The following is a 12,983-nucleotide window of genomic DNA, read 5'->3' as shown; positions in this document are numbered from 1 at the left end:
GAGATAGCCCTGGTACATTGCAGCGCACTTGGCCCTGGAGAAATCCATCTACCCACTCGAATCACGAAATAAGACCCCCTCCGCCACAATCTCTGCCCTCATCCCCTTAACATTAATTGCCTGAACAAGAACGGTTGACCAAGTCGGCGTAGCCCCAGGAAACCTCCGCTGAAAGACACTATGCATGATTTTCTCATCCTCCACATTCACCAGGTAAGCGACGAACTTGTACGCCTGGTTCAGGCCCGCCTCAATACCCGCATGCTTGAGCGCTACGTCGAGACAATCGAAGATGGCCTTGAACTCGGCTTCGTCGGTGCTGTTGATCAGCTCGCCGGTTTGGAGGTCTAGACCGATGTGGCCGGTCGTGAAAACCAGTGAGGTGGTCGAGGATACGGGGACCGTTGCGGTTGTGGAGAGGGAGTTGGGTTTGAGGCAGTCGCCTACTGGGCCCGGGAGGTTGTTGTAGATGATGGATTGGGGCATCGTGTTAGGTTGGATTGGGTTTGTCGGAGGGGATGAAGGGTCTGATGAAGGGTATTGGTATGATAAAAGGATTGGAGAGAGGGCCCTTGATGTCCGACCGTTATGGACAGCTATCTTTTCAAATATTGAAACCTGCCCAATCCTTGCAATGACATCAGAAAAGATGTTGTCTTCTCCATCTGGTCGTACCTCTGGCCAAGAACGGCAAGATGGGGGTCATACCATATCTAAACTACGAGACTAGACAAAGCCGGGAAATCTTGACATCATCCTTGGAACAATGAACCTCGGGAGATGATCTCAGTTACTCCTTTAAGTAAAATAAAACCATTTTAAGGTTTCCGTCTACCTAACCATATAGAGCTGGGGCGCTCCAGCTTCAAATGTGAGGGGGTTACACCATGCGGACTTGATGCGCACGGCAGATCGCTAGGGCTGAAATTGTTCTTTCTATACACAACAACAATGCCAGTCGACAGAAAGACGCAGGATGGATATTCCTGGACCAAAGCAGCTGGTGTTCGCCCGGGCAATCTCCGCTGCAGAGGAGTCGTAGAGCCACCGCAGAAGATCACCACCCCGGCCGGGCATGTCTACGATGCGATCATTATCGGAGCTGGCTATGCGGGTCTCATGGCCGCCCGCGATATGGCTGAGCGTGGTATGCTGCATTTATTTGAAAGTATCTCTATAAGAATCGAACTGACTTTGCGTCGTCAGGACTCTCAGTGCTAATGCTCGAGGCGAGGGATCGGATAGGAGGCCGAACGTATACAGTGGAGGAAGACGGTATTGTTTATTAGTTGACTTCGTGGATATAGTATTCAAACTAACGAGGGCTAGGAATCCTGTACGAGATGGGCGGAACGTGGGTGACGCACCACATGGCATACCTGTTTAAGGAGATGGTCCGCTATAAAATGGACCGGAATCTTCTCCTAACCCAGAATCATGGGTATGAGAATGACTACTACACGATCAATGTCCCCGGTGGGTATTCATCCACCCATTCCCATCCAGCGCCCATCAATCACTGACATACGGCTCTAGGAGTCCCACCCCGCAAACTCACCCACACAGAAGCAGGCCAAATCACCGGCCGAGCCTGGGACATCTTCGTGAACGTCGACGGGCAAAACTGTCGGCGCGTGTGCCCCCTGCCCCACGCACAGCTTGACAACGTGCACATAACAAGAGAAGAAGTCGAGCGCCTCGATAAGATATCCTGCCACGAGCGGTTCGAGGAAATAAAAGACCAGCTTACACCTGAAGAATTCGGTCTCCTCGTTGCCCTGCTCCTGCACATTTCAGGAGGGAGCATGGAGAACTCGAGTCTCTGGGACATGATCCGCTCGCACGCGCTCATGTCGTATAGCGCTCAGAACTTTGGGCCGCTTTGGACGACGTATAAGCTCCGTGATGGACAATCAGAGCTGGCTAAAAGGATGTTTGATGATGCTGTCAGACACAAACTGCAGTACTCGTTCCGGACGCCGATTAAGGCTGTGCGTGACACCGGCAGTGGCAGTGGGCTCGTTGAAGTGCACCTGAAAAGCGCATTCGCTGAGGAGAACATCTACCGCGCGCGCCGCGTGATATGCACGATTCCGCTGAATGTCCTGTCTTCCATAACCTTCACACCTGCCCTTTCACCACTGCGTCAGGAAGCCCTCGAGCTCGGCCACGTGAACTTCATGAACAAGATCCACGCCGAGGTGGAGGGGTCAGGCCTCGCTTCGTGGAACGGGATGCGGTATCCGAGTGTCCTGATGTTCGGGTATGGCGACGGAGTCACGGAGAATGGCAACGCGCATATTGTTGGGTTTGGCAAGGACGAGCGTGGGACGTATGTGCCTGAACGGGACCCGGATAAGACGCTTGTTGCGTTTCAGGAGTTACACCCGATGGAGGTGAGGAAGATGGTACGTTCTTTCTTTTTAGCATGGCTTGCAACTTGGGTGGCTGACTGGATAGATCTTTCATGACTGGGTTACGGATCCGTATGCACTTGGAGGCCCTGCGTGGTGGCGGCCGGGATACATGACCAAATACCAGGATGAGCTGCAGAGCCGGCATGGCAACGTTCTGTTTGCGTCAGCGGACTGGGCGCGTGGCTGGCGGGCGGCGATTGATGGGGCGTTGGAGCAGGGCTGTCTGGCGGCGCAGGAGGTGGTCGAGGAATTTCGCAGTCCGGGCAAAGCCAGGTTCTAGAAGAGCATAGCAAATGATATTCTCTGTCTTTTACTAGGTATTTAATAGTAGACGCAATTATACTACCCAGGATATAGTCGTGAAATTTCAGCAGACGTCCAGAGACCTAGTTATAAAGGTACCTACCGGGGTACATGGCTCCGAGACCCTATCATGGATGTACATAGGTGACTTCAATACCTAAGGAAGCATCACAGACAGAGACCTCTTGGAAATGAGTGCTCGTGGTCATGATTTTCGCGTGATTCATTTTCTGCCTTGATAGCTCATCTATTCCTTAGGTAGGCTAATCAATTATTCCCCGATGTTAAGGTTCAACGCTGTAGCACATTGAAACCCTCCGAACTCCGATGGGCCCTTCCCCAGACTGCCGGTTCTAAGGTTCCAACATCTCGACTATACCAGATCCGGCGGACAGTAGCCGCGACGGAGAAACTTTAAGATTCGCGGGGAAACTGCCATACGGGTGCAGGTGCTGGCGGTTATACCGCAATAGGCAGGTGAGCCCAGAGTCCAGTCCACCCCACGGGTCCATCTGCTAGGCGGGTTGGCTTGCGCCCAACTGCATGTGGAGCTGTACGCCGGGGTGATTTTCGTATCAGCCTAGATGGAACGGGGCCCAGTGACATTGTTCTGAGTATAAGAAGATTGCGGTACTAAGATTTATGGTATACTTTGCCCTTAAGAAGGTAGTCCACTCTGTTCCTTACCATTCACCCTCTCCTTCCATTTCAACACTCCCGTCCATAGAGCACAATGGCGGCCACAGCAAAACGCCCCGAGATCATCGAGATGTCGCGTAGCGAAGTGCTCCTCAATGCGAAGAGTACGAGCGCATGATATCGGGAATGATGTAAGGGTCAATTTCGGTAATATACCTAGCATACCCCAGTGGCCCTAACAGGACCTGCAGGTACAACCCCAACACGCCGAAGCTCCTGGAAGCCCGACACCAGTGCTGCGGTCTCACAGCAGACTACAACAACCTCGACACAAGAACCTTCCCTTCTTCCCAGCTGTTCGAGAAGCGACTCGAGATGCCCCGAATGCTGGTGGGCAGGGTCGGCGATGGAAGTTTTATCGAGCCGCCGTTTCGTCCAGATTACGGGTGCAACATTATCATTGGGAGTAATACGTTTATCAACTGGAAGTGCGTGCCAGCCCCTGTCTCTCATCACCAAAACACAGATTAATCTGCGTGCCAGCTTAACAATCCTAGACACAAGCCTCGTGGTAATCGGCGACCGCGTCCAGATCGGCACGAGGGTGAGCATTTTTAGCGCAGGGCACGACACAGGTGTTCTCTCGCGGCAGAAGTTCGTCGAGTTCGAACACCCGGTTTTTATCGAAGACGATGCCTGGATTGGAGGCAATGTGGTGATTCTCCCTGGGGTTACAATTGACCGGGGGGCGACGGTCGGGGCGGGCGCTGTAGTTACCAAGGATATTCCGCCGTATACGGTGGCGATGGGGACTCCGGCAAGCGTGAAGAAGACGATTCAATCGGTGGAAGAGGAGGAGCAGGATCCGGAGAATATTTATCGGGATATTGTGCGTGAGGATCGATATGCTAGATCGGGGTTGTCATCTGTGACTACTTCTTGTAGGCACCACAGATCAGACGTTTCCAAGGCTCCAGTAATTGGATGAGATTGAAATGCGGGAGAAACCTTCTTATCTGGTACTCGAACAATGAAACAGGCTTGGGTGAACTTTAAAGTGGCGATTGACCACATGGTGCAACCCCGCTATCTGAAACCTTTCACCTTGCTAGCAGCGATTCCTAGGTAGAAATATAGAAAGACAAGTTGCGATCAATTCTATTTCCAAACCTGGCAGAGAACTACCGTACCTGAATCCCTGTCCTCACCTACCACGCAATCCTACGCTACGATGGAGGCAGACATCGTAGACACGGCCGCAGGCGATAAGACAAAGAGAACCAACTCACTGGCCTTCGCCCAAACCGACTGCCACACCTGCGCGGCAATGGGAGATCAATGTGACCGTCGGCGTCCACGCTGTTCAAGGTGCCTCTCGCAGAGCCGCCGCTGTGGAGGATTCGCAACGCCTCTGTCGTGGGACTCGAGGCGGATGTCAACTACCGCTGGAGGGGTGAGCAGCAGTATGGCGGTTCCTGTTGTTGGAACAGCGCCCGCAAGAGGGTTTAGGTTTGTGCGCCCTGGCTCGAGGTTGAGGAAGCGGCGCAAGGTACGCAATGCAGGTGAGACGGGTGCCAGCGGCCAGGGTGAGACAGCAGATGTGCAGCAGAGCGGAGAGGTAGGGGCAGGGCCAGGAGCAGTGGTAACTGGACAGGGCGATATGTTGCCCGGAGTGGCAGGAGAGGAGCAGAACCCGAGTATGCCACCTGCAGGGGCGCCCGGAGCCCTGACTGGGGAGGAGTTTCAGCTCACTGGCAGTGGAGGTTGGTCCATCTTTTGACGAGTCCGGTCTTACAGGGGCATAGGCCTCGTACCACCTTACTGACACCACTGTTCTATAGAGGCCTTCAGTGTCGACAACATCTGGGACGACTTTGGGCTGTTCGACTCGTTCGTGCCGAATATCTTCGAGGCCGCCCCGTTCCTGGACTTTGGCCTCCAGGACCCATTGCCCACAGACATGCTTCCCCAAACACCGCAACTACCGCCAACTACTACACGAGTCATCGAGTCAATACCCAGAGAAGACTCGACCCTTGACCCCATGCTGCAATCATATGCGGCCGTGCCACTTGCTACTGGTACTACCCCCCGCGATCCCACCATGGCAATTCGCGGACTATCTCCTCGCGACACTGAGCGGCTGCTGGAGATGTGTAAGAGACATACCTGTCTAAACAGCCTCCTATCCAGCCACTGATGTATGCTCTAGACGACTCGGAGTTCTGCATCCTCCCCCTAACATCAGACATGCCCATCAACCCCTTCCGCTGCCAGCACCAGACACCGGGGTCCCAAGGCTCAAGCCTCCTATTCCATTCAGTCCTAGCCCTATGCTGCCAGCACCTGGAGGGTCTAACGGGCAGCGGATCAGCCGAAGCAGACGAGCACCGCCGGAAAGCTCTACAGCTGCTCGACGGCGCATTACAAAGCAAGACGATCCAAGACGGGTTCCACCTGCTGGATCCCATATTGATCCTCTTCACTCTTGATGTACGCCTACCTACCATAGCGAACACACACGCACCCACGCTGGCATTGCTAACACGATAATATATGGCCAGTGCACCCTCTCCGCGTCGGGAACCTGGACAAAACACCTAAACCGAGCCCACACCCTCCTGCAAGCCTGCGGGGGGCCGAGCGCCCTAACAACCCCCCGGGTCCGCTCCCAAGTCGGCATGCTGCTCTGGTGGGACGCAACGCTCGCCCTGCTCTCGCGCAAGGGCCCGATCATGGACCGCGCGTACCTGGAGTTCCTAGTCCTCTGGGAGACGCAGGATGAATGGTCGTTCTTTGAGCTGACGGGGTGTCCGCGTGAGCTGGTGGTGCATCTGTATGATCTTGCGGAGTTGGCGCGGCAGCGGGAGATTGCGGCGGGGATGCGGTGGTTAAGTTTTAGTGGGGTGCCGGTTGCTGAGATGGAGGGGAGGCTTGGGGGGTGGAGGAATGGGGATTGGGGGGCGTTTGATGTTGCAGCAGCAAATGCAGAGGATCTAGTCGGAGATGGTGGAAGCGCCACAGCACTAGGACTTCCAAACGCAAATCCAGAAGATAACGGTTCCCCAGGTCACGCCGACGACAGCTTGGAAGAGAGTCTCCACGCCGCACAAGACCGCTACCACTGCGCCGAGACCTGGCGGTGCGGACTCCTCCTGTACCTCGAGCGCGTCTTCAAAAGCAACCCAACCAACCCGAAGGCCAAGCGCCAGCACCGTCTAACCCTAACCAAACTCGCCCGCCGCATTATAAACCACAGCCAGAGCTGCCGACGGACATCGCAGACACAAAAGCAGCTATTACTGCCTATATTCCTGGCGGGATGTGAGACGGGCGACGCAGAGATGCGCGAGTTTGTCAAGGGGTACTGCGCTTATTGGGGGGAGCGGAGCCGGTACAGTATGTTCTACTCTGCGATTGTGTTGCTTGAGGAGATTTGGGCGGCGCCTGAGGGTGAGGGTTCTGGGACTACAAAGGGGAAGGGGATGTGGTGGGGGGATGTGGTCGATGGGAAGACGAGGGGGGAGATCTTATTCGGATAGGTGAGGCTCATACGATAAGCAATAGAATAAGTATCTTGGTTAAAATGACAGCCCTGAGATACCTACATCATGGATACGCGGCTTGTAATTAGACCCTAACCCTAACTCCGAGACCCCCAGCATAACCCTGCCTTGAACTTGGCCCATTCATGACCTGCGTTGGGAAGCATTGAGAGCATCCCAGTCGATAGTCGGACCAGCGAACTTCTTCCTCCGCTCAATCCAACACAGCAAGATGATAGCAACAATACCACAGAGCACGGCCGAGTTACTACGTTCCAACATTTAGCACTCAGTCCACAATATCCAACACTCCTAATGACTCCACAAGTAGAGTAGGGCAGAGTGACAACTCACTAGTTCATATTCCCCGCCGTCGGCGGCGGACTCGTCGGAAAGCAAAAGAAGATCCCACTGATCGTCAACCAGATAATCGAAAACACATTGACCGCGTAGCCGGCTGGGCCCAGGTCATAATTCCGCGTTGGGAGGCGACTGCGGCCGTGGGTGGCCAGAATCCCCTGCGGCACGGCGTAGGTAATATTGAGCATCAGGACGGCGGTGTTGATGATGGAGTTGAAGGCTTGCGTGCTGGCGATGTACAGCAGGCCGTAGATGGCGCAGAAGGCAGCGGAGAGGAAGGTTGCCCTCACCGGGAAGTTGAGGGTTGGGTGCACTTTTGCCCAGTATGAGGAGTAGGGGAGGCCTTTCTAAAATGGAATGTTTAGTAGGTGATCGTGGATATTGCGGAGGGGTAAGGGGCACTCACGTCGCGGGAGAAAGCCCATGTCACTCGGCTGCTGGTGATCCACTGGCTGGGAACACAGGCTGGAGAGTCATATTAGTATAGAACAAAACAATTTATCTGCTGTACAGCCACTCACTGTAGTACAAAAAGGTGAGGTACACCTGTAGCGCCGCCGCCGCAGCCTTACTATCCGTAGCCTGGTAAAACAGTTCCAAGCTGGGAAGGAAAGAACTTTTTATCTTGTCGATATCCTGGATAGTGCATGTCATGGCGATGATCCAGGGCATGAGAGTCATGACACCGATTAGGATTGTCAGGTTTCTAACAAATGCCATTAGCAAAGCCGCACTAACATTATGGAAGAAGCGGCCGTACATTACCAGCGGAATCTTGCGATTCGGCTTGGGAATTTCCTCAGAGATATGCACGCAGGCGCCCGCCGCCACAAACGCATATTGTCCATTTCCAATACCCAGAAACCAGGCCGGCACGGGGCCCCAGCCGCTTGTGCGGGTGAAGTCGAGAATAGTGCCGGGGTGGTAATTCCCTTTACCCATAACCAGGCAGGTGATCAGGACGAGGAAGAGGCCCACGATGGAAAGGAGCATGGCGGTCTTGGTCATGTGCTCGATTCGGTGCTTGGGGATTACGAAGATGGGGAGTACTGCGGCCGTGTTAGTATCTCTCTTTTATTTAAGGGGGCTGAGAGTCTTACAAGTCAAGAGAATCACCAGCAGATAGCTTAGATAGACCTGGTACTGCTGCCCCTTGAAGCCGTCGATGAGGAACTGGCAGATGCCGAATGCAGAGATGGCCGTGTAGATTGTGCCCGAGGCTGTGTTGACCCACCAGGCTATCACGTTGATCATCCCGACCATGTACGCGGCGACATTCTTAGTTCGCTCTGGGGCTACGATGTACGTGAAGTGGTACGGGCCCTGACGTTTATCAGCCATGATCATTTCTGGACTTGAAAGACTGTGCGTACTCCAGAAGACGGGAACGCAGATGCGAGCTCCGAGACGCCTTGAAGAATAATCCATTGCGTGACGGCGGAAAGAATAGGACTGAAGACTGCAACTACTCCGCTGCCGTAGCTGAAGGCTACTCCGAAGCAGGCGGCATAGGTCAACCAGGAATTGACGATGCTAGAAGAGTCAGTCTGATGTCTGCAGCTCCGTCAGTACATGATAGAGAAGACGGACCTGAATGCCAAACCAAGAGCTCCAACCCACGAGAAGGATCGCTCTAGTTCTGCCTCGTGGCCCTGCGCCCGTAGAACAGCCTCGTCGAGATCCACCACCTCTACGAACTCGGTCTCGTCTTTGACAGTGTCTGACATGGTGGTACACTAGAGTTTCGAAGATAGGATATGTCGACTGCAACAGAGGGAACAGGATGAGAACATCCTTGTCCCTTGTTATCAGAGCCAGCAGCTGTCTGTTATCTCTGGCACTCTTTGCATGAACCAAACTTCCACCTCCTTGGGCTAGCCAATACCTCAAAAGGACATCTTTCCCAAGGGCTGAGGTTGGCAGACTGGCCAAGACCGCTACGTAATCCTGCAGGTGCATGCGATGTCAGCCCCGGCCTCTGTTCACCCCTTCGCTTACCGTAACCCAAAACCCCAGAATGCGGGGCCGGCATCGGCATACCGGGGTTGTCGTTTCCGTCCTCCGCAGGCTCCAGCTGATAACCAGTCCTCCTGCTCGTTCTGGAAATATGCGTGGCCTCGACTTCCTATAAAGGTAGGTACGGAAGTCTTTGTGAGGAATCAGAACGTTGGGTGGTTCACCTGGGCAACCCCTCCGGTCTAAATGTCGCAAGCTGGGACGGTGAGGGATAATGATAGCGATAGGGAATTCTCGAAGTAAAGCTAAGCCAATCGTCTAGCATACTCCTCTGTCCCTCAGCTCGTAAGTGCATGCTTAATGGCACGTGGTGGGTTTCCAGGCTAGAGCCGGCATTGCGCCAAGTGATAACCTGGGTCGGAGCAGGGATACAGCCAAGTAATTTGAACCAGTAAACGGGCTTATACCGTAATGCGATCGTCCTATATGGAAGGACAGGCGCGCTTTGAACTCCCAAACAGCATACTGAATTCCCTGCTAATGTGGAGTGCCACTATCTGTGTCAACACCAAGCCACGCCCTCGATATCATCGCCAACCCCTCCTTCAACCACCCCGTCTCAAGCGTAGCATCGCTATCAAACCCATGATCCCCATCTTGAATATACACTCTAACATCCTCACCCTTTATCCCACACCTCAACAACAAATCCGCAAACCTCCTCGTCCCCTCACACTGCACCGCAGAGTCCTGCTCTCCATGGAAGAGAAATAACGGGGGCAGGTCCAACGACCCCTCTTCGGCCAGCTTTTCGACTCGCTGCAGTGGAAATAGGTCTGGCTCCTGCCCCAGAAAATCGAGAACGCGACCATTCTGAAAGATCGAAAACGCTAGCTTCAGGCGCTCGGGCGGGTCGGCGGCTGTTACGATCTGCGGTCGCTGCGACTCTCGCACTGCAGCCAGATGCGCCTCGATCGTGGCGACCGGTATATTGGGCACGCCGATAATGGGCTTGGGGTAGGACTCTGTGTAGAAGGGCGAATTCAGGTCTAGGGTGGGATACGCGGCTATTACGGCGCGGATCTGCGATGGATAGCTCAGGGCTAGCTGCATGGCTAGATAGCCACCTAATCTTGCTGTAAGCTACCCCACGTACCCTAGGTACTACCTTTGAGGTCGGAATGCATGAACCATAGAGTCGACTTACCTGCGCTTTCACCGGCAAGAATGATCTTGTCAATTGCCAGGTGGATATTGGCGTATCCAGCGTCTTCGATCACTCGCCTAGGAGTTTCACTGTGCAGCCACGACCATAAATCATCCATGTCACTGAGAATGTCCATCCCAGTGGCTTCTGGCAGAAGGCGGTAGTTGGGGGATATGATTATGGCGCCGTTCTGGATGGCATAGTCCAATATCCAATTCGAGAACCAGGGCGGGTAGAGGCTCGAGCCGGTGACCTGCAGTGTGAGTTAATAGATATTATATTACGACGACAACAAAGAGTAAAGAGTTACCAGGAAGCCGCCATGAATGCGCACTATCACGGGGCAGCGTGAGATGTTCTCTGTAGTAAGAAGGCTGCGGTGGATGAGAATATCGGTGTCGATTCCCACACCACTAGAGCCAAGCGATTTGTAGCTGGTGTTGAGCACCTCGAACGCACCGTACTTGTCCACCTTCAGCGCCGACAATGCTAGCATCAGCTTCGCGAATGAGTCTGGATTTTCCGATGTCATTGTCTGCGGTGGTGAGGCCCTGAGATGTGGCGGTCCTAAGGTGCTGCTGCTAACTGTTCACAATGAGAAACATACCACTCAAAAATGCTATAAAACAACTCTACTACACAAAAGGAACATGTAGTCAGACGCCTATTTGCAATGTGATGTCTGTTTGGCTCTCATTCTCAACCTTTGATATCAGGACCACTAACTATCCTGATAAGAGGGGGCTCATGAGCCGGAACCGGGCTTTGGGAGTTCCGACGACGCTCAAAGACACTTTGCCAGAGCCACTCCAGGTCAACATTGAATGTTCCCGCAAATGGAAAGTGCGAGCCAGAGCTGGAGGTGTGAAGCACAACATAAGCAGGCAAGGGCGGGCGGGTCGCATATGCACCACCTGCACCTCCCCTGCATCTGATTGGAACCTGGAACTTTTTACCGTAAGAGGAAGGAGAGTTTAGGGCTGGCCACTCAGGCTGACTGGGATTACAGCAAGGCTTGTACAGCTTCTGACGGCCTGCGTTGGGTCCAGCGCAGCAAGTCCAAGTCACTTCTGATGGATTCAAGGCTGTTGCAATCAATTCATTGCGCGACTGAAGGGACGCAAGAGGGCTTTTCACTTCAACAAGACAACGACCCAAGGAACCAACTGGAAAGTCAGGAAAATAGGTATTATATAGCTAGTATTCTCGGGGGATGACCATGCAACGGTGTATTCGAAGCGTAATGAATATGGCTGCTAATATCTGAATCCATTTATCTTAGCACTAGCAACATTTTCGCTATAGATGAGATCCCTTCGCCTCCTTCGCACCATCATCCGGATAAGCAATCTCAAAGCTAAAAGCCTCATCATAATGCATAGCCCAATAGGTATCCCAAGTCTTCCTCGTAACCGGCCCAACCCTCCCATCCTTCACCGACTGGCCATCCAACACCGTAATCGGCATGATGCCACCTGCAGTAGTCGACATAAAAATCTCATCCGCATCATAAGCCATCTGAATAGGCACAAGCTCAACACGAACCTCAATCCCATTCAACCTCGCCGCATCAATCACGCTCCTACGTGTAATCCCCTCCAACACCCCACGCGAAGGCGTATACAACTTCCCATCCTTGACAAGAATAACATTGAACCCAGACCCCTCAGTGAGATTCGTATCCCCGTCCGTGAGAAACGCATACGTTGCGCCGCGGTCCGCAGCCTCAAATAACCCGCGGATCAGATCCCCCCACTGCAGATTCTTAACGGTCGGATCCATCGACCCCGGCGGCGTGCGGCGGACTGTCCGCGCGATGATCGCCTTCCCGCCTCCAGGCTGGACCTCAGGCTCCATAACCCACACATACGGCTGGATGAACATGTAGATGCAATTCACGATATCGGCGGGGTCCGTCCCGCGGACTCCCTTAAGCCCGCGCGTGACGATAATCTCAACGAATGCATCGCGGATCCCCGATTTCGCGACCATATCGACTAGAATGCGCTTAACTTCGGCACGGGGCAGGGGCATTTTCAGGCGCAGTTTCCCGCAGCTGGTTTCGAGCCGCGCGAGGTGGTCGTCTAGTCGGAAGAAGCGCCCGTCCCAGACAGAGGGGACGTCGTAAGTGAGGTCGCTGTGCATGAAGCCCTGGTCGAGGATGGGGATTCGGGCTTGGTGCAAAGGCACCAGCTCGCCTTCTATCCAGGCGACGCCTTTTGCTAGGGGGTTTGTGCTGGCTGTCAGGACGGACTGCCGGGCGTGGTAGGCTGCGAAGACTTTTTCCATTGTGGACATTTTGGCGATGTGGGAGGGTTGGAGTTTGGATGGAGAGATGTGTATGTACAATTGGGTGTGTACGGCCTTACACGAGCGACAGGCGACAACTAAGTATCCCAGCGAGTAGATTAGATCGACGAATAGTATTACCTCTATGGTATCGCCACATCAAGCATGTCTGCCATGATGCACGCCGGCCCCCGAGAATCTCACCTTCCTAGATTGGGAATTCCGAGGCGCCGATTTTGGTAAGCAAGCCCGGGGTACCAGCTAGAG

At 53.9% G+C, this 12,983-nt stretch overlaps 7 protein-coding genes across 7 annotated transcripts; 2 read left to right on the top strand and 5 right to left on the bottom strand.

Moving 5' to 3' along the window:
* Window positions 1-48: 48 nt before the first annotated feature.
* BDW74DRAFT_177358 (uncharacterized protein) lies at window positions 49-486 on the bottom strand (the record flags this gene model as incomplete). Its single annotated transcript, XM_073728870.1, has 1 exon — window positions 49-486. One exon carries the CDS (start codon window positions 484-486, stop codon window positions 49-51), a length of 438 nt encoding a protein of 145 aa, XP_073585070.1.
* A 465-nt stretch (window positions 487-951) lies between these two features.
* Window positions 952-2,697, top strand: BDW74DRAFT_177357 (flavin monoamine oxidase family protein; the record flags this gene model as incomplete). Its single annotated transcript, XM_073728869.1, has 5 exons — window positions 952-1,147; window positions 1,207-1,275; window positions 1,330-1,476; window positions 1,537-2,408; window positions 2,461-2,697. The coding sequence occupies 5 exons, from the start codon at window positions 952-954 to the stop codon at window positions 2,695-2,697; spliced, it is 1,521 nt and encodes a 506-aa protein (XP_073585069.1).
* Window positions 2,698-3,403: 706 nt separating this feature from the next.
* On the bottom strand, window positions 3,404-3,949 carry BDW74DRAFT_151751 (uncharacterized protein). Its single transcript, XM_073724246.1, has one exon. It carries the CDS (start codon window positions 3,870-3,872, stop codon window positions 3,576-3,578), a length of 297 nt encoding a protein of 98 aa, XP_073585068.1. The 5' UTR covers window positions 3,873-3,949; the 3' UTR covers window positions 3,404-3,575.
* An 875-nt stretch (window positions 3,950-4,824) lies between these two features.
* Window positions 4,825-6,901, top strand: BDW74DRAFT_177355 (transcription factor domain-containing protein; the record flags this gene model as incomplete). The annotated part of the gene is made up of 4 exons (XM_073728868.1): window positions 4,825-5,122; window positions 5,201-5,515; window positions 5,572-5,852; window positions 5,924-6,901. The coding sequence occupies 4 exons, from the start codon at window positions 4,825-4,827 to the stop codon at window positions 6,899-6,901; spliced, it is 1,872 nt and encodes a 623-aa protein (XP_073585067.1).
* A 292-nt stretch (window positions 6,902-7,193) lies between these two features.
* Window positions 7,194-8,991, bottom strand: BDW74DRAFT_177354 (uncharacterized protein; the record flags this gene model as incomplete). The annotated part of the gene is made up of 8 exons (XM_073728867.1): window positions 7,194-7,216; window positions 7,290-7,611; window positions 7,671-7,729; window positions 7,786-7,970; window positions 8,025-8,313; window positions 8,365-8,587; window positions 8,638-8,797; window positions 8,855-8,991. 8 exons carry the CDS (start codon window positions 8,989-8,991, stop codon window positions 7,194-7,196), a joined length of 1,398 nt encoding a protein of 465 aa, XP_073585066.1.
* Window positions 8,992-9,757: 766 nt separating this feature from the next.
* Window positions 9,758-10,959, bottom strand: BDW74DRAFT_177353 (alpha/beta hydrolase; the record flags this gene model as incomplete). The annotated part of the gene is made up of 3 exons (XM_073728866.1): window positions 9,758-10,347; window positions 10,428-10,680; window positions 10,738-10,959. 3 exons carry the CDS (start codon window positions 10,957-10,959, stop codon window positions 9,758-9,760), a joined length of 1,065 nt encoding a protein of 354 aa, XP_073585065.1.
* A 767-nt stretch (window positions 10,960-11,726) lies between these two features.
* BDW74DRAFT_177352 (aminotransferase class IV) lies at window positions 11,727-12,725 on the bottom strand (the record flags this gene model as incomplete). Its single annotated transcript, XM_073728865.1, has 1 exon — window positions 11,727-12,725. One exon carries the CDS (start codon window positions 12,723-12,725, stop codon window positions 11,727-11,729), a length of 999 nt encoding a protein of 332 aa, XP_073585064.1.
* Between the last annotated feature and the right edge of the window lie 258 nt (window positions 12,726-12,983).

This window comes from Aspergillus multicolor, assembly GCF_047715735.1.
Source record: "Aspergillus multicolor strain CBS 133.54 unplaced genomic scaffold BDW74scaffold_9, whole genome shotgun sequence".
Lineage (NCBI taxonomy): Eukaryota > Fungi > Ascomycota > Eurotiomycetes > Eurotiales > Aspergillaceae > Aspergillus > Aspergillus multicolor.
Note: the sequence above shows the minus strand (reverse complement) of the source record. Positions and strands in the feature narration are given on the sequence as shown.